The 25,348-nt window shown below is 47.3% G+C and overlaps 1 protein-coding gene across 1 annotated transcript in view; it reads left to right on the plus strand.

Moving 5' to 3' along the window:
- LOC146172401 (band 7 protein AGAP004871-like) overlaps window positions 1-22,569 on the plus strand; it is a 183,463-nt gene extending 160,894 nt beyond the window's left edge. Inside the window, exons 4-8 of the mRNA XM_084586070.1 lie at window positions 573-655; window positions 14,811-15,014; window positions 15,930-15,985; window positions 18,338-18,416; window positions 18,711-22,569. Coding sequence (XP_084442196.1) covers window positions 573-655; window positions 14,811-15,014; window positions 15,930-15,985; window positions 18,338-18,416; window positions 18,711-18,968 — 680 coding nt within the window. The 3' untranslated portion in view covers window positions 18,969-22,569. The remainder of the gene's footprint in view (window positions 1-572; window positions 656-14,810; window positions 15,015-15,929; window positions 15,986-18,337; window positions 18,417-18,710) is intronic.
- The last annotated feature ends 2,779 nt before the right edge of the window (window positions 22,570-25,348 follow it).

Here is a 25,348-nt window from a genome sequence, read left to right on the forward strand (position 1 = left end):
GTTTTTACTAACCTGCCAGAACTCGCTGTCCATTCCGAATAAACAAGAAAAGGCGAAACTGTATTTGCTTTCGTGTCAGTGAAGCTGGTAGTAGTGGTACCAAAAAGAGAAAAAAGAAAGAGAGAATAACGAAGAGAGGTGTAGTATATAGGAGGAGGCAGGAATATGATAAGAGAAGTTGCTCCTTTTTACGGTTGGCCAATATAGAATTCAAGCAACAGGAGCGAGCCGTAGCACGGCTCCAAAATGGCGCCTGACAGCCTGTTCCTGCTTTCTGATCGGCTTCTAAGCCGCCATTGTAAGACCGCGGTGTAGCCAATTTGGAGCACACTGGGTAGACGAGCAGCTCCGAGAAGAATATGAGGGAGGCAAAGTGCAACCTCGATGTGGACCACGCGCATTTGCCTCCCAGAAAAATCTTTGAATTGAAAAATCTCGGAAAAGATCCTGACGTGACAAGTGCCCCAGCGTTTAAAAAAGAAAATCAAAGAGAGAAATTTGCGAAGGGAGGTTTCATTACAGACGAAACAAACCCCATTTTCCTGAAACTCGCCGTTTGTCTCTTGGTGCAGGTATCTTTTTCATCATACCCTGTATCGACACCTATTGCAAGGTGGACTTGAGGACAGTATCATTCGATGTTCCTCCACAGGAGGTAAGTGTTGCCTGGTCTTTTGGTCTAACAAAGTTTGTGTTCATGCATTGCATGACTAATTATACCTGCTGCCTCGTGTGTAACGCACTCTTCCCCCACCCCTGCCTCTGGCCCCATGGAAGAGCAAAGCGCTTTTTGTCTCTGAAACTAAGGCCAGCGTGTGGTACAACAGCTCCGCAGCGCATTCCGGACATATTTAGCTGCAGCGGCCATTTGCGTGCCAACCGGTTGCCAGCCCTCCGGTCGGGTAGCACCGTCCCGTGCGCCTCGTCCTGGCTGTTGTTTTTGTTGCCCGAGGGTGCTTTTTGTCGCTCAATGCCAGAGATTTTGTTCCGCTCCCGCGCACCCTAAACTCGTCGACGGCTGGCGCTGCTGAGCTGTTTCGCTTATTTTCGCGCTAACTTCGCGGAGTGTCTTGAACGCAACCGCAGTAAACCTCGCGGCGAAACGGTCTAATTTCGTTCAGCCAGTTCTTTTTTTCCTTTTTTGTGTGTGTGCGAACGAAGCGGTAGCAGTGTGTTCGAGAGGAAGCGAGGGAGTTGTTGCTTACGCAGGTATGCGCGTTTAGTCACCGAAAAGTTGCACCAGCGGCAAGCGTGCAAACACAACAGTACAAAGTTGTGTTTAGAAATTTGTAAGGCACTGCAATGAACGCTTGTTCTTTTTAGCCGGCTTTAGTCGCAAACTTGTGCGCGAAACACACAATACACCAGTTTTATCGCGCGGTGGTGGTTAAATACTCTGCGTAGCAAGAGCAAGCAGTACTCTATTACTCTCTCTCTCTCTCTCTCTATATATATATATATATATATATATATATATATATATATATATATATATATATATATATAATGGTGTGCGTGTGTGTTATTGTCTTTGAATGCGGCGTAGCATGCATCTGCGTGTTTTACACTACAAGGACCGGCAAAACTGAAAGAAAATAGAGATAAACCACCAAGCAATAGCTTCAGTGCTGCTTGCGGGCGCCAGAACAGAAGGCTCGGGCCGCCGAACCCTAGCAAAATCTCACAAGGGATTCTACACCATTAGCCCGCGAGCGTGGTGTTGGGGTACTGTCTCACGGACATTCTATCTTTCATTACTGCCTTTTCTTTTTCTTCTTTTCTACCCCTCTTAGCGCCACGCCGTTGATTTAATTTGTACGTTTCTCCATTTTTCTAGTCTGGGGGCCGCTGTATTTGGAGAAGAAGTATGCGCGCCCTTTGTTTTCCAGCCGTGGCGTCGGTGCGCATCGGCCAGGCAGTGGCGGCGCCGAGTGTTTTGCGCGCTCCCCTTCGCCTCCCGATATTTGGCCCGTTTGTTTTGAAAACGCAAATAGGGGCAAACGCCGGTGGCGTGCGGGCGCGTGCGCTCTCCCGCGCGTGCCGGCTCCCGCCTAATGGACACGAAATCCCATTACGCGTGCGCACAAGCGCTGCAACGGCGCCTGCTGCGCCGCCGCTTCTGTTTCGCGCACTTGCTCTCCCCCAGCGCTGCCCTCGCAGCCCGCGTTCCCCCTCCGGCGATGCCAGCGAGGAGGCCGTGTAAGTAGTGTCGTCCTAGGCGGTGGCATTCATTCCCGTCCAATGCACTTGGAGGAATCTAACGGCCTTTCTCGCCCGCCTCTCGCTTTCCGCAGTGTTCTCCGCGGTGAAACGCCATTAGATCGAAAGCGGATATTTCGAATTTTCGCCCTCACTTCGAGTAAGCTTTGCGACGGCCGCCTCATGTAGGTGTGCCCTGCTTCAAGACTCTCCTTCGAAGTTTCCGCGCGAAATATAATGTTTTAAGGCATTACTTAGGCGTGCAGTGGTATTCCTGATCTCTTTCAAGTCAAACGGCTAGGCTGTATCGAACTGGTTGGCATTCTTTTTTTCTTCTTTGACGTCGACCTAACCAGGTTCTATCTCGCACATTTCTTCTAGCAAGTGTTAGTGAGCTGGAAAGCAATGGGCCGTTTTAAACAACCAGTGGGAGGGTAATTTCGCCCAAGGGCTGTGATCCATAAAAGAGCGTTCTTGCACTGTAGGAACGAAGGCGGCATTGAGCGACAGCGCTGCGCCGAGCATTCGCAGAGATGTAGTAGACTTGTGTCCTTTGACAATGGCGGTGTTTCCCCGAAGGTTTCGCAGGTAGGATGAGTCTAGCGCGACAGAGGTACGGTACAGGCAGATGAAGCAGCTTTCTTCGGTAATATTTTAGTGCGAAAACTCTTCTAGCCTAACACGGTGGGTTTCCGTGATTTTCAGTTTCCGTCGGCCTAACCGCATGTTGCTACGACTACAAACAAGCCTAGCTTTGCTGTGCATTGTTATACTATGACTTGCTCCGAGCGTTGCCATGACAACAACCAAGCTTACCTTTGCTATACGTGCTTATACTATGACTTGCTATAAGTGACGATGGCCATGAACACGGTGGAGGACAAATACAATTAATTTTAGTTAACGCTAATTATGCCTAACAAAGCACAGATTAGAAAATGAAGCCTGAACGTCTCTCAACACACGTTGACTTGAACATACCTTCCTCAGCCTATTTGAGCGTATTCATATTTAAGTCTAAAATGCCTAGCTAGGCCTAAAGGAGTGTAAGGTTACATTCCAGTAGAACGTTGGTCTCTGAGCACTCACTGGCCGGAATTGCGCCTTCCAAAGTATAAATCAGCTCGATTAGGGTTAGCTACGCTACCAAGTGAAACAGCAGAGTTAAGTGAAAGGATGCATTACAATGTGCTTTCGCGTATAAAGCTTACGCTCAGTAGCCATGGCTAAATAACCGTCAAATGGTTAAATCTGACACATATATACAGAGAAAACAAAAGTGTAGGTAGTATGCCAAAGGCTAATTTCTTTGAGGGATCTGTGTCCAAAAATTAGAAGCGATGACGGCCAAACTCTCAACAAGGGGATAGATAATTACTGTATGGTATGGGGACAAAGCAATATCAGTAATCTGGGTAGACATTTACTTTATTACTCCAATATATCCCCTTAGAAGCACTAGTGTGTGCCCTCCAAATTACGACGTGTTAGTTAATAAGAGTGTTTCGTGGTAAATGTAGAACATGTGCATTCTGAGCGTGACCTCTACGTAGGATGTTTGCAGAAAACAAAATCGCCATTTTATTCCCATGTGCCACAGATATAGCTGTATCTTCACCTCTATTTTGCAGTACGTTCATATCTTGGGAATTGAATCTAGGTAGGAACTGTGAACTAACCTCACCATGAAGCCCACTATAGTCGATTCATCGTCAAATTAGGTAATAAACAAAACGTGAGAAGAATATTTTCGCGGATACAACGCCTTTGTGATGGTTCTGGAAACATCACTGCAGATACCTAACTTTCAATGCTGCAAAAAGGGCGCACGGACGCCTGGATCGAACGCCCGGCGGGGTCATGCAGCTTCGTATATGGATGAATCTCCTTTTGATGTCATGACCTGTCGTGACTGTACATCGCGCGCCCCTTGTCGAACACTACCAGCATTTCATTGAACGCATTACCCGCGTTCTATAATTCGTCTACAGGAAAGGAAAGGCGCAGTATCTGCCACTCAAGAAATCTCGCTATCATTCTCACTGTAGACAAGGAGAATTATGAAGAGCGTTTCACAATCCGGGGCGTGGCGCAGCGATAAAGCGCTAGGCTGGGGATCCAAGGGGGGTGGAGGTTGGATTTCCTGTTAAGAGTCAAGGAGGCTGACGTCAACGATGAGCCGTTAAAGGCTTTCGCCTTAATAATCATATTTAGAGGCTATTTCGATAGTCGCTAAGGGCAGCAAGCAGAGTGGCTTATGCCCAACCCATACCCACTTCTCCATTTCGACTGTAATGCCACTAGGTCACCTTTGTTCCCTGACCAACTTCGTTACAAAGCACAGAATTGGCGTATTTGGCCTTGAGAAAAAAAAATATACGAAGAACAGGCGGCGCTCAAGGTTCTCCTTAAGAGAAGATGCGATAGCGCCTTATCACCGCGTTTTCATTCCGCAAACCTTTAGATTTTTTGTTTCAGTTAGGTTTTGGGAAGAAGGCGCCGTATCTATCTCACGTGCCCGTGGATTATACACTCACCATTAACAGCATACAATCGGAAGTACATATGGTGTCGGTACCAATATTTACCGGAAACTAGCCTCCAACATGACTAGCTGATGGGTGCTAAGTAAGAAGCATATTGATACGACACCAGCCCGAAGGCTGCACAAAAAACTGCTGCTCTGCAATTCTGAGAGAAAATAACGTGTGCATTTTAACGTTAAAACGCCGACGCTGGTTTTTGAGCGACATTGCTCTACCGCGTAAAATCCTGATCGGTCGATAGGCTCACAACTTCCCAGCCGCATGAACTCGCGCAGGAACACTCGCAACATTTACGCTGAACTTCATATGACGCGTGGACTAACAGTGATCAAAACACGATGCACCATGCGAAATAACGGTCGCCGCATGTCGCAAATGATGCAACTTTATAAATGAACTGATTTCGCCCGAAGAAAACCTTCAGTAAATTCAGGCGGGATTTGAAACCACGATCGTTGCGTTACGATCCCGACACGCTATCAATTAGGCAACGCAGGACACCTTCACGAGGCTAGGAAACAAGTGGAAGCTTTTGCGTATATTATGTGGTCTTTCACGTAAAGCGGCACCTTACGATCGTGTTCTAACGCAGTCTGCTTAATTAGGAAGGAAGCATTATGGAAGCAGTCAGCGAGCATTTCATTGAATCTTTGGCTGACATGGCTTAGTGGCGTTAGCGTGCGGCTACCATCGGAACCACCGCGACCTGATGTACGCCGCTGCCCTACGGCGCCCTAACCGCAAAATTTCTCTGTTTTCGGTTCATTTCTCAGTGCTGCATCAGCGTCAAAGTGCATCGCATCTGTGTATCGTCAGAGTTTTCCGTCCGAAAGCGGGCTTCGCAGTATAAATCGATCGTCTTGATTTCTCAGTGCGCAAGCACGCCAGAGGACCACTGGCCGCTATCGCGTCGTGCATTTAAAGACAGACCTTAGTGACGTTTACATGGACTCGACAGGAGCGGATTAAGTTGTGTTATCCGGTCGAAAACCGGTTACCGGGTTCATGTAAATGCTGTGGGGTTGGGTCGAGAAGTCGAGGGGTCGAGTCGAATAAAGTGCTGAGCAGGTAGTGGGTTGCTCGACTCGACCCCGCTGCAGGAAGAATATAAATGCCGTCGAGTTGAGCCGGGGCACAGTGGGAGAGGAGAACAATACAGAAAACGCTAGAAATCCGCGGAGGAATAAAACTGGAATAGGGTGCCGTCTGCTAGTTCTTCGCCTCGACGCAAGGCGCCGCCGTAATCGCCGCTCGTCGGGTCGGGTTCATGTAAACCTGGTCCGGTCTATTACAATCAACTCGACCTCCGCAGTCGGGTATATGTAAAGAGAGTTCTTATGCATCTCCCTATTCTTTATTATATTATTTCATACCGCCATGGTATGCCAGGTGACGTGGCGGATAGTGGCAGTATAACAGAACTGATGGGAGATAGCCGTAATGCTGGTGCTCGCCCCCCCCCCCCCCCCCCCCTCCCTCAGGCCATGATCGTAACTCTTCATTTCGTTTTTATTTCATTTGGTTCACTGTCACTGGCTGATGCTCCCGATGACGTTGACGGTAGTGGTGCCACTTACGTGAGTAAAGCTTCTGTGCCGTGCTGGGCGACCGCCGCTGACGCCGACGAATGAGGGAGCCTGGCAATGCTCCTCACATGGCGCCATCTCTCGGAAAATAAAATGTGCGATGATCGGGCAACTAATTGGCAGAACATAGTCCGACGGGATGCGGCGGCAGTACGGGTCAAGCAGCGGCGTGGCGTTCAGCTCTATCGTACCTGCCGTTACGATTCGCTTCTCGACCAAATGAAAACAAATGAATCGTTACAAAAGGTAGGCCTAGGCCGCTTTTTTTAGTGCTAAGTTCATTTTTTAACGCTTAACAGTAATGAAAAGTGATGTTGAGGTCACAATGGGTAAATTAATTTTCATTTTGATTATAAACATCGTGAACACAAAACCGTCGGTCTACAGGCTAATCAATGGAGCTACTAAGATTAAGACGTCTCGGCTGAGGTGCCAGATAGAGCGCTTGCCGCGATGTGGATGCCTTATAATCTTAGTTCAAAACGGGGCTACGAACCGCTATGTATATTGGGAGAGGTGCAGCAAACATTAAGCGTATTATGGTCTACATACAGATATAATATACATTGCTTAGACATCAGTACACTATGGTGCGCGTTCCGCTCAAGTTTCTCTGAAGTGGCGCTTTATTTTATCGGCGAGCAACCATAAGTGTTTCTCGATGACGCCGAAAAGAAGCAATGAACGGTTTCCTTTTTCCTCGCACGCAGAAAAGAAGCGGGCAGGATAGGAAGAAGAGCCGAGGCGCAAGCTCCCCGATTCTTTCGTTCGCCTCACACATTTCTTGATGTGAACTAAGCTGGACAAAGCGAGGGTGGCATCAGCAGTTTGAACCGCCGAGAGCGCCGCGGCTTTATCTGTGCGCAGGTCGGCGGAGCACAACAAACACTGGCGCGAGAGCAAAGCGAGCGAAGAAGCGGTGCTTGGTTCTGGCCGGGCCGGTGGTCTAACGACCGCTGTTCGCACCGCACAGCATCCCCCCACCTTTCCCACCCGCGACGCTTTCCGCGCCGTCCGGCAAAACGAAAGGCCTTGCGCGCGCTCGGCGTCGTACACCTGGCGCTCCGCTTTTCTCTAGCCCTTATCGCGGGAATGGAGCGCGGGCTGGTCTTATCCCGTCCTCCGACAAAGGAGAGCGGCCATTCGTCGAGAAGGCCCTCGTCGCGATCTCGCTCGTTCGTCCACCACCCGTTAGCTCTCGCGCAGAGACAGGCTGCCATTCTTGGGGCGGCCATGCAGCCTTGTTTTTCAGGACAGCCGCCTTCTCCCTTTATATATTTCCTCGTCTTAGCTCGCTTCTCCTTCAGCGCGATCTCTCAGTCAGTCTTTTCTGGCTGGGCCCGGATGTCCGCCTAGTATACTACCTGCCTAGTTGAAGCAGTGATGAGTATTGATCGCCCTCGCAATCTGGGCCCCGGTACCTGCAGGAAAGGGTCTCCCGCGCTCATCTTTTTATCGAAGCCAGCTAGATGGGATTCGTAAAACTTTGGCCGAGGTGATTACGTGTCAGGGGAAGGCAGACTTGCTTTTTGTTCTGCTTGCGTTCTCCCCCTCTTCGCCTACTCAATAACTCTGCCTTCCGGCGTAAACTTAGGCGGTCCAAGGAGGTTCGTTTCTTTCTGTTCGATTCACGGGGCCAGATTGAAATGCATGGGTCGGAGATTGAAGTCAGCCGCGGCGACATAACTCACGAGCCCAGATATTGTCGGGCTGTCTTCGAAGGCTTGACAAGTAAATGTCGAAATGTTCCCGAATGGTGTCGCCCACGTGCATGAACTCATTCGCAGGGCAGATTTCTTTTGCATACGTAGCGATGCGATGTGGAGGTGAAGATCCGCGTTTATCTTTATTTTAACGGAATCCATGTCTATTCGCGGGAACTGAACACGGAATCGTTCTTTTGTCCCAATGTTTCGCAGTGTAATCAGGCGCTGCCAGGTGACGCTTGTTTCTGCCATACTTCTTTCAAAGGCTTCACGTTGTCAGGAAATATAAAAATACGTGCTTTCTCATTGATTAAATTTTTTTGTAATGTTCTTAATCTGTAAATAAAACTTTCTGGCAGTCCTTTATCGCAGGACCATGAAAAAAAAAATTCTATATGAGTCCGTAATTAATACTCAATTACCAGCTGCTCCTGAACCAGGAACAAAAAGCAAGGGTCATATTTTCCTTCTCACGAAGCCGGTGCCCCACGAAGCAGTATGTTACCACGCAACTTATACTAACTATACTTCGACTGACGTGAATGTTGTGTCTTCAGGTGTAATCAGGCCGGGCGATCTAATATAGAGATGTATAAAAACGAAGAAAAAAAAAGCCCTAACATATTTGGTAGCAATCTTCGGCAACTGATAGCCGGCAGCATTTTTTGCGAAACCGTGAATATATTTTTAGGCACTCGGAGTCGGCGGCCTTTGCAGGGTAAGCCTGTCGCGCACCGTGTAGCGATCGCCGTTGCAAAGCCAGAAGCGCGAGTAGACGACGTCAAGTCTTCCCCTCAAAACTGAGGAAACTCGCTCGAAGCCGACGTGTGTGGCGGCGACATGTCCTCGGCGTTCCCTTAAGCCGGGCAGCGTACGCGAGGGCAGCAGGGGGTTGGTTGGTGTTGGTGCGCTGTCTTCTCGGCTGGACGCTGACAAGGGCCCGTGCTGTCCCCTCCCAGGGCCAGGCGGACGCCTTCCGGGCGGAGGGGACTCCGGCGTACCTGTCCGCCTTCGTGCCGACCAAGACGAAGCCTCCGCCACCGCTCGCGGAGGACGTGTTCTACGGGACGCCGCCGCTCAAATACTCCTTCGCTTGGGTGCGTGCTGGCCCCATCATTGGCTTCCTCCCTCAGGCACTCTGCCCGCGCCTCCCCTCTGCGCGCTCCTCCGCGGGGGACCGCGCTCTCGAACGCCGCGTTCGGCCGCCTAAACTGCGCTGCGATTGACTAAATCACTGGCTCGCAAATGTAATTCGTTGCTTTTTTTTTTTTTTTTTTTTTTTTTTGCATAGGTAGCTAATATGTTGCCTTCGACTTTTCGCACCAGTAAGGAAAACAAAGGGTGCCTTCGGAGGCGCCTGTGTAAAACACATGTGATGGGAATCAGGGGTCGAAGCGAAAGGTGAATGGGATTTCAGGTTTGTAGAGAAATATCTCAGGCATGGAGGCGTGGAGCTGCCCGTACTGTTCTGCGCGTTGCCCACAACGAATTCTGCTCAGCGCACCAAACTGGCTCCAGTGCGGTTCAAGCGAAGTCTGTTGCATGCTTATGAATGCATGGTAATCACAACTCGTGTGAATAGGTTATATCAGTAAAAAAAAAAAAAAAAAGTAAGGCAAATAATTGCTAGTTTTTTCTTGTTTCTTTTTTTTAACAAGTCCCAATATACATTGATCGTTTGAAACATTTAGGAGACGAATGTTTTGGGCCGCAAACTCGGTCGTAAAAACACGTGGCTTGCCGCGTAAACTCTCCGGAGTTGCGGGAAGTGCAAGAAAACAGAAAACTTGTGAATTGGAAATGATCCATCTTAAAGCAGCGCGATACACGAAACGAAGCGGAAGAAACAAGGGACGACACGAGCGTCAACAACAAAATTAAAAAAAAAAAAAGTCAGTAAAAGGTGCAGTTTCGTCCAACCTTGCTGCGTATTGCCGGAAGTGTAAAGATTGTTTCCGCCATTCGGACAGGACAAAAATCTTGTTCAGTCACCCAGGTCGGATCTGCAGAGAGTTAGTTGAGGCATTTTTGATAAGGCAGAAATGAGACGCTTTTGTCGCTTCTTGTTCTATCAATCTTGTGGGAAAGGATATTCGCGCTCTCGGCGAATGTGCGGCGACTGGGTGGTAGCAGGTGCTTGTCATGTATTGCTTTGTTAAGATGATACGACTGACCTCCTTCTGCACGTGCGTACGGTTTTTGAGGGCTATCGCAGTTTTATGGTAAATTACTTTTGTTTTGGTTGTTGTGTATGGTGCCTATTTAATAAACCCTTGTAGAAAACAAAAAAAAAACAAAAAAAAACAAAAAAAAAACAGTTATTAGACAGCGCTCGCGTCGCCCCTTGTTTCTTCCACTTCGTCTCGTGTAGCGTTGCTGCTGGAAGTATATGCGTTCAGAAACTAGTGGCAAGGACATTAACCATTCATCATTAGCTCGTCGTTTCGCCGCATAATATCCGCTGTTATGGCGTATGAATGGTGCTCAGAGAATGGCTAGGAAGCTGTCGTTCGCAAATATAGTTCATAGGGGAGCAAATGAACGGCCTCGAGAGTGTCCCTGAGAATTCATCATCATCATCATCAGCCTGATTATACCCACTGCAGGGCGAAGGCCTCTCCCATATTTCTCCACTTAACCCGGTTCTGTGCTAGCTGCATCCACTTGACCCCTGCGAACTTCTTAATCTCATCCGCCCACCTAACTTTCTGCCTCCCCCTGCTACGCTTTCCTGAGAATTGCCCATTCTGAAACTGGTTTATCAAGCAATGGGAGATCCACTCCTGATAATCGATACTAAGCTGTTTTCCGCTTACGATGGCCATACATATCTGGTGTTCATCTTAAAAAACGCGAGTCACCCAGACTTTCTCAACATTTGCTGAAACGATTACAAGCGGAGTTCTCGCGCAAGGCTTGCGTTTCCAAAATGCAAACGCAGCCATTCTATACCCCACGCTTTCTTCGCGTTATTAAGCCTGCAAACAGAAATATTTCCGGATCCTAATAACAGTGCACTGATGATGGACCACGATAAATGGAATTCAGTAGCGGTGACGAAAATGGCCAGGCTCCTCCTGCGCGATCATGCATAGCGCTGACGTTAAAACCGCGCAAGAAGAGCACGGTTACAACAAGGCCCGAAAAGCAATGTGGCGTGCGCTGCGTGGCCATTTGCGTGCGATTCTCATTAACTAATGCTAATTACCTCGTTAGCGGCGCAAACCATTGTCGTCGTCGTCGTCGCCACGAATTGAGGCGCGCATTTTGGAATTACCTCTCCCCCGTGGCTGCCGCTTCCCCTCGTCTCTTCAAATAGGAGGATGAGGCTTGCGACGAGGCCTCTTTGTCTAAAGTCTGTCACCTTCTTCCCACTGATCTATCGCCCTCTTTCCCCCGCCCCCTTCTTCCGCTGCTTTCATGCCGCTTCGGTGGGGCTGGATAGTCATTAGGCGGTTGCGGCCGCGCTGCAAGTTAGGGGAAAATGGGCGGCTGGAGCTCGCCGCGGCGTGGGCTTTCAAATGTCACTCACATGGCGAAGGACACTCAGTATTTTTTTAGCGGGGCTTTCGCCTAGCTATTGGATATGCGCACGGAGTTTACGATTCCGCTCGCGCCCTCGTACTGAATTTAGGATTTCGTTCGCCGCTTTCCCTTCAATGCGCGAGTGCCTTGGTTGCGGCGTGTGTGAAGGATTTACGAGTGGCGCTTCTGCGACGTAAGCTATGCAAGCTTTGCGCAGGTCAGGCGCTGAACGTCGAATCAGCTCAGCGAGAATGTTGTGGTGTGCCATGAGATTCCACTTTAGGAGTCTTACACAGTAGCTGGCTGGAACGGCTCGTCTTCTTTACGACAGTCAAAATTAAAAAAAAAAAAAAATACAAGTTATTACCATCTACTTTTGAAACATCTTAGGGATATACTGTCGCTTGTTTATCTGCTACGTAACATTGCTTCAGCTCTTCAAACTCTTTCGGGTACCTAAAGGATGACTAGCACTTCCGTCGTAAACTGGTCTTGGCTTGTAGTGATATGTTGTGTGTGGAGATACAGAGACACCGAAGGTGAATATACCAGGTAGATGCTTTGAATTGCAACATAACCGTTGGCACAGAACAGAACACGGGTGGCCAGCACTGAAATGCCAGCCAGAAAAAGATGAACATGACCGCAAAGTAATGAATGAAAAAGGGTCGAACTGTGGGATTCAGCGCTGCACGAGCGTGAGCTCCAGTTTTCAAACGCGAGCACGTTAAAGTAGAAATCTGGTTTCTGCTAGCTGGTTTTCGGCTAAAATTGATTCCAAGGATAGCATAGAGGGACAGGGACAAAGAAGACACGCGAGAACAACGGGGCCGCCGGATTATATGTTTTCTATTCATTCGATAGCGTGCACTCTCACCTAGCCGAAAATAAGTAAAAAAATAAAATAAATTAAGGTTGGTTCCTTTTTACTGCATGCACGCGATGGCCAGGATTGCTCGTTATATTTTGTAGTCTTGATGTATGTATGAAATATAGCGCATTGTGGCGGACTTATACTAGCAGTTGCTGCCAAGCTACTCCTTTAAGTTTCGAGTTTTTTATTTCCCCTAAAATGAATGTTATACATTGTGAGCTGTCAGCGTTCTTACATGATTGAAAGTTCCGCGCCAACATTGCCTGAAGTGCAGCTGTTGATTAATAGCTGCACGTGCAGTGAAGTATAAGTTCCCATTTTTGACAGTGCGGATTTAAGAACGCTTATCAGACTGTCGACAGTATTTATAGTTGACAGTTTGGAACAGTTGGCGACCTGCAATATTTATTACTTGCTTCGCCGGCTTCCTTTAACGGAAAAAATTGTGTTTTCATTTGATCTATTACGAATTTCTGTCTTTTGGTGAAGCGGATAAAAATACTCGGTTCAAGTGTCCCTCTTTTTACCTACAGAATGAACAGTGGTTCGCCTGCATTAAGACACATGCGAACAAAATAATGCGTGCAAATCATTGTTCTAATGATGACAAGCGAAATCTCAACCAACTCAACTCTCAACCGACAGATCATGGCAGCTTGAGGGTTTCTAAGATACTAGAAATATTAGTATTATGCTAAGATCACTCCAACTGTGATGGGAAAATGTGAGGAGGGATCTAAAGTTAAACTCTCATTATAGTAACTCACGTGAACTAAAATGCATAAAAGCAGTCATCACTAAATTTCAGAGCGAACTCTAATTCGGTACTGCTTTAAACTTTGTTTTGAAATATCTGCTTTGTTTCTTTTTGTTGGTTTTAGTTCTAGCTTTCCGTTCCTATTTTACAGTCCCCGGCTCTGCTCGCATGCACGGGTTGTTTGCCTTCTCTTTTTAATGATATTCCCTAGGAAAATGGCCCCCATATGCTTCCAGATTCTGCGTCGATCTCTCTCTGGAGCTGTGTGTGCCATGCGATGTCTGGGTATCAACAACCACAAAAACATTTGATCTAGATCTCAGGCTATAGATTTTAAGCCTGAAGCTATGCGAAGCAGAGAAAATTCCCCCAGATTCACTGGGACGATAGCGCAAAGTCATCGATATTGTTCGTCCCTCCTGCTTACAAAATTTGGAGCGAACGCCATTGTTTACGCTTTCTTTTTTTTTCGAAAATAATTCTGATGTAGAAACAAAAAATGAACAGGAAACGATCGAGGTGCGTTTATAAAAAAATCAAGAAAACTCTTTCGAGTGATGTCTGCTTGCGGCGCACTTGGTCTAAGCTCTAAGCTTCGTGTTTATTCGGTACGGTAGAGATAACACTGACTAAAACGACTTTGAAAGTTCATGTTTTTGTCCACGACTGTGAAAAAACATTTCTGAGCGTGTGACGATTATATTTTGCCCTTAGACATCCTGTTTCGCGCAATAACTCGTGAAAGTTTAAAAATTCTGACGAATATTTTCCTGTATTACAGTCGGAGACAATTTAAAAAAAAAAAAGAAAAACGAAACAGGAAATACACAGTAATGAAGGTCCTCCTGCCATTTTAGTCCCCCTATTGCTATGACGCTTGCATGACTTAGCTGCTGGCTGGCATGTACTACCTTCGTGAAATAGAATTAACCGCGACGTCGAACAGAATCTGCCAGTCCCCAGATATTATGTAGCAGAATGCGGTTGAAAAAAAGAAAAGAAAAAGATAATACAGGCCTTTTCTTGTTTAATGCTCGGGTATGACTACAAGTCAGTTCAATGATAATCACCCCTTTACGTTAAGGTTTATTCGTACCCCAAAAAGGCGTTTAGAACTTTTCCCGTTTTTATACATAGGACCACGAGACTTTCGCTAGGTGAATATGGAACTAAGGTTTACTTGAACACAAAAAAAAAAAAAGAAGCCCACGCACGCACACACGCACACACGTACGCACAGGCGGAAAGAAATGTTCGTTTCTACTTACGAAGTCATCGCTACCTATATAGCGTTATTTATGAAGGATCTATTCTTTTTTCCGCTCTGGCACGATCACTAACTGGATGTATCATAATTGTCTAGAGGTGACAAGTGTGGTGCGTAATTTGCTGTCGTGTATCTGGCATATCAACAGTGACAAAGAGACTCGAGAACGCATAAACCTGACTTTCTGCACTGTTTCGGACTGTTCACTTTCTGCACTGTTCACTTTCTGCCATGTTTCGGACTGAAACATGGCTTCAGTTAGCGTTACCATGGTGCTGTGAGCGACCGTGTGTCGTGCGCAGTCGGCGATGCTCAGCACTGACTGTGTCGTGTGTGACCCTCGTGCGCAGATCCTATCCAAGGACTCGGTGACAGTAGCGGTGGATGCCGTGGTGTACTACCGCATCAGTAACGCCACCATCGCCGTTTCCAACGTGGAGGACTACGGACACTCGACCCGACTCCTGGCCGCCACCACGCTCCGGAACGTGCTCGGTACCAAAAACCTCTCGGAGATCCTATCCGAGAGGGAATCCATCTCGCACGTCATGCAGGCATGTATACCTCCTTCCCTCTTTCACCTCGACGCGAAGGGTTGAAAACCAGGGCTATACGCCAATAGATTAGCGCGCATGCATGAGCGACTCAGTTTTGCCATGCCTGGACGAAAACTTAGGCAACAAAGTCGTGCGTTTTAACGAAAACGTATATCGCCCGGACCCGCTGGAAATGCTTACAAAGGAACAGCAATAACACTACGGTGAAGTTCAGCCGACTTATATTAGTGGGCAGGAAGTACGAAAATCTGGAAAGCCACGAACCTGGGCTTGAAACGGAGAAGACGCACTGAACAGATTGAGTCGCTGTTAGAGCCGCGTTTTGCTTGTACGTGAACTGAAATGAGTGACTGCTCTGAAAAAAAGAAAAAGAGAAACTCGGAAAAAAATCTCAGGATGAAGCGATGCCACGAGTTCTGTGATTCTTCGATTTGAAATAAGTGCTGTTTTTTTTCAGGTGTTCAGGTGTTCATGTTTCAGTTTTTATTTTCTTGATTAAATTGGTTCCGGCACGCCAACATTAGTTGTTATTATCTATGAATTTGTAATCGAGACCATATGTAATAAGTTGTGTTCAAGCTCCTACCAAGCACACTGCATTGTGTGCGCGTAAATCGTACTTATCAGTTCAGGTACCGTGTCATGGGGCTGGTCTATCACACGACAGTAAGGGTTCTTCGCTGAGCATAAAACACATCAGCAAAACTCACAGTGTGCTTTATATTGCATTGCTGTCTTAAAGTACCTGCAAAAAAAAAAAACTAAAAAAAAAACCTGCATATTTTCAGAAAAAATATTCACCCTTTTTTGATACTTCATATGTGTTATGTGTTGCATCCTTGGCAGGCGTACGTTGCAAATAACTCAAATGGCTCACTGGTCGCTCTCTTTCATTTGCCTCCTTTTATTCAGGCAAGCTTGGACGAAGCCACTGACCCCTGGGGAGTAAAAGTGGAACGAGTTGAGATGTAAGTGTTATCTGTTTCTTCTCAAATCTAAAGGTATCGAAGCTTTGGCGAGTTCGTGGTCACTGGTATATGCTAGGAATACAGCACCAAACAATATCGATGACTAGACAGGAAACCAGTGGCCTATGCCTTTGCTGTCGTTCTTCTTCTTTCTTGCCCTGAACGCGTTCGCAGTATGTCTGCAATGCAGGCTGACAGTTCGTCAGTGCTCAAGAAAAAAAAAAAAAGCATCCTGTTGCTGTTCCTAAGCCTTCCATTCTGCACTGTGGTCCGCCTATCTTTAAACATTTAGCGACAATCCATTGCGAACAACCTTGTTGAATCTTACTAAAAAATCTTGGCCTGCATATGGCCCTGGTTATTGTTAAAGAAACTTTACTGCTGCGCTACCCCGTACAGCAGCATTATCCTTCTCGCGAGAGTCACGTGCTTGCCTGCAACTGTCAAATGGCAGTCGACTTCTCAAGTCGAAATTAAGCCGTAGTCATATGAACGCAAAGGGCAAGGGGAGGAAGTGAGCAATGCTAAAACAGGAGAAAACTTTCCTCATTGCCTCAATACTGTTTGGTGTTGTAGACTAGACCACTGCACGGCCTCGGGCCAGCCTGAAGGCTCGGACCGGCCCTGCATATGAGCTGTTTTGCCGAGCGTTGGCTGGACTCGGGGTTAAAGTTGCGAGCCTGGGTCGGGTTAGAGCCCGTACATAAGATGGTCGATGATCGGCTTTTGATTCACTATTGTAGACTGAAGTAAACTTGAAGCACTGGAGTAATGACATGGATGAAATAGAGCCACGGTTAGCGCTGGTAAAAGTTAAGGTTTATTGAATCATTTGTTTGCTTTCAGTCCACAGTGGTAGATAAGTGGTTAAGGCTCTTGGCTACTGAGTGGGCACTCGAATTTGACCCTGGACGCGGTGATCGCGTTTCGCGTGAGGTGGAAAGCATTGCGCCCGTGTACTGTGTGGTGTGAGTGCACGTTCAAGAGCCCCAGGGGGTAAAAATTGTTCGGAGACCACCAACGTGGCATCCTTCGTAGCCTGAGTTGGTGGAGATGTACGCAGACCCTTTTGTTTGTCGCTTATATTGAAAAAGACCAGTTCTGCAATGAATTCAGCCCTTGAAATCGTGTTCGTTAAAGAAAAAGGTCATTTCACTGGCTGCGAGGCTGGTTTAGTATGGGACATTTCGATCCCTTAGATACGACTGCTTAAAAATTTTACTGGAAGGCAAAGTAGGTTATTACGCGTGTATACACGCTTTTCATCCCGCTTTTGCAACTTTCCAGTTTTTCTGTGTTATCTCTGCGACCGCGCCGGGGTGGCGCAGTGATTAGGGCGCTCGACTACTGTCTCTAAGGGTGCGGGATTGAATCTCGGCCTCTGCTGCAACTTTTCGTTGGAGGTGTGCTGTGCGTTGCCTGTTCACGTTAAAGAACTCCAGGTGGTCGAAATTTCTGGAGCCCTCCACTGCGGCATCTATCATAGCCTGAATCACTTTGGGACGTTAAACCCCCTCAACCAAACCACACCAACCAATCTCTACGAATATACGAAATCATTGTTCAGAAAGCCGACCGGGCCTCACTATGGCTTCCTTTTCCATATAAAAAATGTTCAAGAGGTAATGTGGTTTATGCTACTTTGTGGGTTAGTCCTTTATTTGCACGGTGGGAGTCTTTGCTCACAATAAGCAATTTACCTCATGCGTTATTGCGAGAACGGGTGCGGACAGGGCCCGGGCTGGGTTTTACTCCAAACTTTGCGGGCCGGATCGGGCTGAGTAGAGCAATAGTTTAGCGCACCCGGGCCGAACCCAGGCTTGAAGCCGCAGGCCTAGGCCAAGCTCAGGCTTTGTGCCTTGGACTCGGGCTGGGCTTGGACCTCAGGCTGAGGTCCATGCAGTGCTCTAATGTAGGCACGTTTCTTTTAATTGCCTTTAGTTGTAAGGTACGTTTCCTTGGGTAGCTTTAAAATGTGTTGATAGACTGTCGTTCCGTTTTTGTGTCGTGCTGTGGTTGAAGCTGTCACACCCATTCGGTGAAACTGAAATTGTGCCTCTGACGCCGTAGACAGTGTAGTTGGGATGCGCACAATCTTAAGATGATCAGTGCCTTAAAATAAGTTGATAACGAAGCAACCGCGTCATTAGCTAATTTGGCACATAGAAATGTTGACTACCTTCAAAGTCAGCTTATGGTTACAGCGAGACGGCGTCACACACGCATATCAATAAACAGTGAGACACTTTGAGGATTTGGAGGTGCATATGTAAGCTGTTGTTTAGTCCTTTTATGTGGTAGAGCGATCGGAAATAGTGAATGACGCGTTGACACTCTTTCCTTATATTGCAGTAAGGACGTGAGGCTGCCAGTGCAACTGCAGAGGGCCATGGCCGCCGAAGCAGAAGCAGCCCGGGAAGCTCGAGCCAAAGTAAGGCACACGGGGTCTATTTACATTGCGGCGCAAAGTGTCCTGGAGGCCAGGTCTGCGCACAAATATCCTACCTTTCGGGGAACTGTTTTGCCCCTTAAAAAGGCATGCAAGGTGCTCGCTTAACCGGAAGTTCACCAGCTAGGATATCTCCTTGACTGCGTATGTAGTACTATCCTACGCCTAATCTAATGTAATGCAGTGCCAGTCAGCAAAATGAATCATTTCTCGAAATCCACTGGAATGGAACCTTTTAAGATGGCCAGGGTCTGAGCACGCTTGTCTTCGGCGCAGGTGATTGCGGCCGAGGGAGAGCAGAGAGCCTCACGGTCCCTGAAAGAAGCCGCCGAGGTGATAGCGGACACACCGTCAGCACTCCAGCTGCGGTACTTGCAGACGTTGGCGTCCATCGCCGCGGAAAAGAATTCCACCATCGTGTTCCCCATACCGATGGAGCTCTTCTCGGGCTTCATCAACAGCGCGAGCAGCCACGCCGGCGGAGGCGGCGGAGGAGGGGGCGATATGAAGAAGGACCTCGAAGCGTCCGCGTAGCAGAGGGCCCGCCAGTCCCGTTCCAATAGCCTGTTCTGGAGCGGGACGGGCCAGAGGCGGCTCTCGCTTATCCTGCCTCCACCGCTGCGCCTGGGCGGACCCGGCAAATAAAAGATCGCCCGGGTCCGCGGCCTGCGCCCGCGACGCGCGCACATCGTGGCCAGAACGACGTCGAAAGAGTCGCTGGGGCGCTCCTTCTTCCCCTCGAGGAGCGGGCGCCGCGTGAACTGCGGGAGAGAACGCAGCTGCGCGCACAGTCCCCACCCCTTCCTCCTCTTTCACTGCTGGCAACAGATTGTCCTTTGAAGCGCCCCGGCAGAGTTGTGATTCCACGAGGACGGGTAGCAGCAGTTAGGTGAAAACGACTGGCAGCTGCTTACGCAGAAACGCCAGTCCTGTCGGTGCCGCCGGCCTTTCTGCCTAAGCACGCTGCACACTGTGTGATTTGTTTCGCTTTTCTTTTTGCACGCTGACAGATCCCAGTGCTGCGATAAATGTGTGTAAAGGGCCCAACAGTGTACCATGTTTCGTGTTGTGTATTCTGGTGACCTGCGATTACGCACGGGTTAGGACATTTGCCAGAGGGCCGCAGTAACTGACGAGTGCTGCAGCACGGCCTCGTTAACACACTTATGGGCGCACCTTGGAGAATCGGTCCATTTTTCCGCTGTGCACGCTTCATACTCGTGGTAGTATTGGGCGTGCTTTGCGAGTTTTTGTTTGCTTTTGTTGTCGCGGTGAAATTACGGGCGCTTCGAAGGACGGACAGCGTCGAAACACTTGCATCCGTCTGTCACAAGCGCGAAGACGGCGCTGACAAGGAAGCTGCCAGGCGCGGCGACCGCAGAGACGGGCAGTGCGGCGCTACACGACAGAGACGATGCATGCATCCGACGTGTCTCAGGGGGTGAATAGCCTTCACATGCTGGCGCGGCTGCGCACGCAATGAAGGATGGAAACCACGATGAAGTCAGGCCAAACACAGGGCAGCGGAACGCCGCAAACGGAGGCCAAAAGAGCAGGCAACTGGACCAGAGCAACGCACTCTGTGACGATCGCTGAACGGTCATGGACTCGGCTGAGCGGTCGTCCAACTCGGAAATGAAGCCGAGGTCAAAAACTTGCACGTTCAGTGAGTGAGCACACGATTCCAGCAGTATTGCCTTATTTCATTTTCGTATTGTTTCGTTTGAGCTATGTGACCCAACGTGCTCCATTTGGCCTAGAAGGTGGAGGAGAAAAACGGAAGGCGTACTGCTTCTAAGTGTTTTATCTTTTCCGAAGCGCACATTTATTACGGGCGTTTGTCATGTTCTGTTGCATGCTATGTGATTTGTAACCTTGTACTGTTTATTTGTACCAAGCAAGGCGCACTTTCAAAAGGTATCACAAAAACTGCTGGTGCTCTCGGGCGGGGCACCAAAATGGTGCGTTAGCTGCAGAGTTTGAAAGCGTAGCTTTAGGAGATTACCTTATAAAATGTCAGGGCGTTTAGCCGAGGTATGAGAGCCATTACGTGAAATTGCAAAGGACGGAGCCGCAAACATCGCTTTACCGCAGGTGTATAGAAATTCAGTTCACGCTGCGAGGAGTATGCCATTTGATTTTACTATACTCACAGCCTGACCACAGTCCCATGCGATATTTGATCGTGCGCCATGCGATGTTTCCACCTGAAATGGGGCAAGTAATATCACCTTAGTTTCAATTTCAGTGACTTGTCACAACAAACTAGGGCAAAATATCCAGCGCAAATGCATAATTCAATACTGGTTGTGAGAAAGTGCGATAAGAAACACGTTGCTTTCATACCCTTCGCTTTCACTTCTCGCGCCATGAATTAGGTTTTCCAGCTAAAATATGGGGTAAGCTGACGCGCCGCACGTGTTTCGTATCTTATGTCGCGTGGCACTGCTAATTAAACGTCTCTTAAACATTTATTCACCTGATCACTGCCTCTTTGAAACTTTTACCTTCCATAAAGCAAAGATTTAACCTGTAATATAAGCGTGGCATGTTTTAAATTTTCCCCAAATAGCGCGGCTCATTTGTAGCCTTGAAAAAGCGAATACTCGTATCCAAGCCCCTCAAACTGAGGAATCTTTTCAACCTAGCGCTATCTTCGCTATTTGCCTCCGCGCTTGGCCAAGTAACCTGAAGGAAGCATCTCGATGAGCTCTTATCAATACTCGGGGAGCTTGGCTTTTTTCCCCTGTCTGTTGTCTTTAATGTGAAACCCATGCAAATTACTCTTACTTGCATCCGAGAGCTGGCTGAAGGCACCAGGAAAATAAAGAAGTTTCAAACGTGCACGAAGAGAGCATGGTTTAATGAATGGAGCACGCCGACTTAATACATTTTAGTTTTGTATTTTATCACGCGAGACATTACTTTTTATTGCAAGTTCATCACGGGTGAATGTCCTCATTAAGGCATGTTGAAGCCTTCGCTTGTAAGCGAGGACTACGTATAGCATTACACCGCAGTCTGTCAGATAGAGTCGATTCCTCTAGGGTTGTCCAGGTAGATTTTCTAAATGCGCGAGTGTACGGATAAAGACAGCGTTCATGTGTCCTTCCCGGGAGAATTAGTCACGTGTGTAATAACTTATAATAGCGTACGATACAGTGTAGGAGAACAGTCATGAACAGGGATACCAAATCATCTATCTCTGTGTACATAGGGGGAATCCTTCGTTAACATTCTTGCAAGATGCAAAACATGCATGCTGGTTGTGCAACCACAGGAACAGGCTAGGCCATGTCAGCACCACGTTTTAGCTCCTTGCTTGCCATTTCGAATTTGAAGGGTATGGTCGATTCAGTACAGCGGTAAACACAATTTCGCGTGTTATAAGGCAAACGCTTTTCTTGGTGAGGGGGAAAAGAGAAAGAGTGTCATTTTTCTTTAAACCATAACAGCGTGCTCCGCGTATGTTCACAAACATAAAAGGCTACACTACTTATCTGCTTTTCCGAGGCACTGTTGCGCTTCATGCGCAGTTTACTTGCCATCTGAAAACAAATAAACGCCTCGCCCATTCTTTGAGACCAACTGCTCGCGACCTTTAAGCCTGTAATGTTCAGCTAGTACCACGCATGCGCTTCATTCCGGAAGCGGCAATTCGACTGCTTCGAGTCCGCGCTTTCTCTTCTGAACCGCGTACGCCCATTTTTCGAGTTCGTAATTCAGACAGTTCGAGTCTGCAGGCCGACGTGCCTGAAGCCTAAATGCCTTTATCGACGAAACCCATGCACTCCCCGGCAATGTGCGCTGTATAATTCCGTGCGAAGAAGAAGAAAGATATCGGACATCCAAACCTGCGCGGAGCAGGCCTCCTTTCTCCTCGCGGCACATTACGTTCTGCTGCACTAGATTCCAGTAAACTTGCACTATACCACTATCGTCCATCCAATTTCTTGTTATCTCTTGTATCATATAGGCTATGTGAAGAGAAGTACACCTCCATAGTGACGCAGAGTTAAGCATTATAGATATAACTACGACATTCATATGAGATATTATAAGTCCGGTATATAAATATATATATATATATATATACATATATATATACTATAAATAAATGAGTGTTCTCAAGCTTGGGAATGAAACTGGTGCGAACACATGGGCTTCATCTAGGGGTAGCAAAGGGAGCACTTACGTTTCAGTGAGAGCACAATGCAAATGTCTCGGTAAACTTGTCAAAAAGAAGAGGGCGGGTTATATTCAGTAAATGGGATCGAATCTCGGGGCTACTTAATCGCCATCTTGGGTGTACATATACCTTGCACTTGACGTGTATATAAAAGAAGGAGAGGTTCACTCCAGTTGTGCTTTCCGGCGCTTTTTCTTTCCGTGTCCAAACAGTCCCAGCGCGCATGTGAATGTGAGAAGCCTGCAGTGGGGCATAGCGGCTTACAGCTCGTTACTGACAGATTACTTCTTCCCAGCCACCCCTACATTGAGGTTGCATAGTGCACATGTACTATAAAGTGCTGTTACCGTGTATTCCAGTTCAATAAAAAAATGCTATCTGTTGTAAATACATATATATTTCGACCGTTTCCGATGCAGAAGAGAGTTATGCGCTATAAGAGAGACAAAACGCAAAAGCTCAATGTGATGCGATACTGTTGTGCGATGTGCTTGTTAACATTTCGCTCCTGCGTCATTTGTTACGTCTCTGTTGCGTTATGTTGCGTTTTTTTTTTTTTTTTTTTTTTTTTTTTGTTGTCATTCGTAGCCTTCACAAGGCTGGTGTACGTCGTTGTTTGATGGCCTCTTTGCAAATCGCGCGCTCACCTCGGACAAGCTCACCTCTACCGCTTGTTCTCGTCTGGCTAAAGCGGGCAGATATGTAGTTTTCGTTGAACGCAATTCTATTGAGGATAGCTTTGGTGAGACGAGAAAAATATTACAAAAATAACAGACTTTTACGTAAAGCTTCGTTCATGCAAGGTACTGCTCTTATTAGTGTAGCAATGCCTACTCGATCCGATTCGCGCCTCGCTTCTGTGCTTGTTTGAAGCTTGATAACAGCTTGATAATGAGACTAGAGAACGCAGTGTATTCGCCTCTGTCCTTTTCCAAGTCTCTGTAACTTCGCTTTTTTGTCAGCCTACAGCTCTTGACTAAACAGTATTTGAAAGAGGCATGCAAAAAGCAGATATAATGCTTTGTCGATAACTGAGTGCGAGGTTAAGAACTCATTTTTTTTTTACAGCGCCAGTACAAGCTGTGAGAGTCGCAGCAGCAGAGAGAGGAATTAGTCACTTGCTACGAGTATGTAATGCGTAATTCTGCTGCTACTATATATTTCACCTGTCCGAATTTCTCGTTTTCGACCTCGGATAGTCGAACCGCACTTCCTTTCTGTTGAACGAGATCAGCCTATACTCCGTGTTGCCATTTGCAGTCATTGGAGGCAAATGCACAGGCTTAGCACCACTCATAATATTCCATCCAAAAAAATATCGTTAAGTACTATTAGTGGTGCTTGAGAGGCACATCCATGGAAATATAAAGCTGGAATGTTTTTTTTTTTTCTGCTACTCGAGATGCCTGAGGAATTCATAACTCCTAGGCGCATAGTTTCTAGCAATCCGGAAGCAGTGCACGTCCGTTACTATGGCCGCTAATAGCAGTTGAATGCAGCTAAAGAGCGTTAGACGGCTGCATTTACAAAACAGCTAGCTCTGGTAGCGTTAATGAGGGGCTTTGTGAATGAAGAAGTTATCATTTACGGTTCATTCTGGTCGAAGGCGTCGCAGTTCAAACTATCAAGCAACTGGGTTTCTGCCACGCGACAGGTATATCAGTAAATAACAGCCAGGGATACGAACAGATATATGCGCTTGGAACAATTACGACGCTTGTCATTTTGACTCCCGCTTAAGACTGTATGCAGGAAAAATTGAGGAGCGCCTAATAACCTTTAACGTTCACTAATGAAGAGAAAGAAGTATACTTTACACAATTCTTTATTGTCAATGTAGCTGCTTGGAAACGTTCCCGGCAAAGTTTCTGTGTTTGGAAAGATCGTAGCCGCAACTGATAACGAGCTGCCATTTGCTCTAGCCGTAAGGTGGCTTGGGATTCTCACTTAACGCCGCTTTTTGGTGGTCCAATGGTTCAGTATTTACATTTCTTGTGCGTGATCCTTATGTAGTGCTTGTGTGAGAATTAAATATTATAGGTTGTTGCAATGTTTTTTTTTTCTTTCTCGGGACCATGCTCTGTCAAGCTTTTACTTTCTTGTTACTCCTTGAATGTGGCTTGCACGCTGACAGTCTCACTGAAAACAAACCGCCAGTTATGACCAATTATGCGGCGACAATGTCGCCGATTAGGCATGTAAAGTAAAGCTGGAGAAACTATTCTTACCTTGACGTTATATCGCTGGATGTTCTGTTCAACAGTTCGCTGGTGGCGATGAAGCCAAGCTTTGCAATGTTCCATGTGGCGTTAATGAGACTTATTAAGAAAGTGGCAAATCACAGCCAGCGCTTCGCAAAAGGTGTTCGGTGAGAGTTTATAAGAAAAATGTCTAGGTTCATTGAATCATCTGGAGGAAACGTCGCGCTGTATGAATTAAGTATTTCCCGAACCGTTAATTTCATTAAAGCATTTTTCGGTAACATCCAACCGTTCGTCCAAGCGGCACATGAAGACAAAACTTTTGTGTAGTTATCCTGTTCCCATACCATCTGTGCAAATAACTTTGAACTCGCGCGTCGAAGGCCGAGGTTTCGCGTTCACCGTGGCCGTAACTGATCGTGGCACTGCATGCATAACTGGAACTTTTCCGCGAAACCACGTTCCGCGCCCACACTGAGGTGTAGATTTTGCTTGAACGTTCGTGCGCACTTAGTTCGAATATT

Source organism: Amblyomma maculatum, unplaced genomic scaffold (genome assembly GCF_055883805.1).
Source record: "Amblyomma maculatum isolate TAMU_Amacu unplaced genomic scaffold, ASM5588380v1 scaffold_13, whole genome shotgun sequence".
NCBI lineage: Eukaryota > Metazoa > Arthropoda > Arachnida > Ixodida > Ixodidae > Amblyomma > Amblyomma maculatum.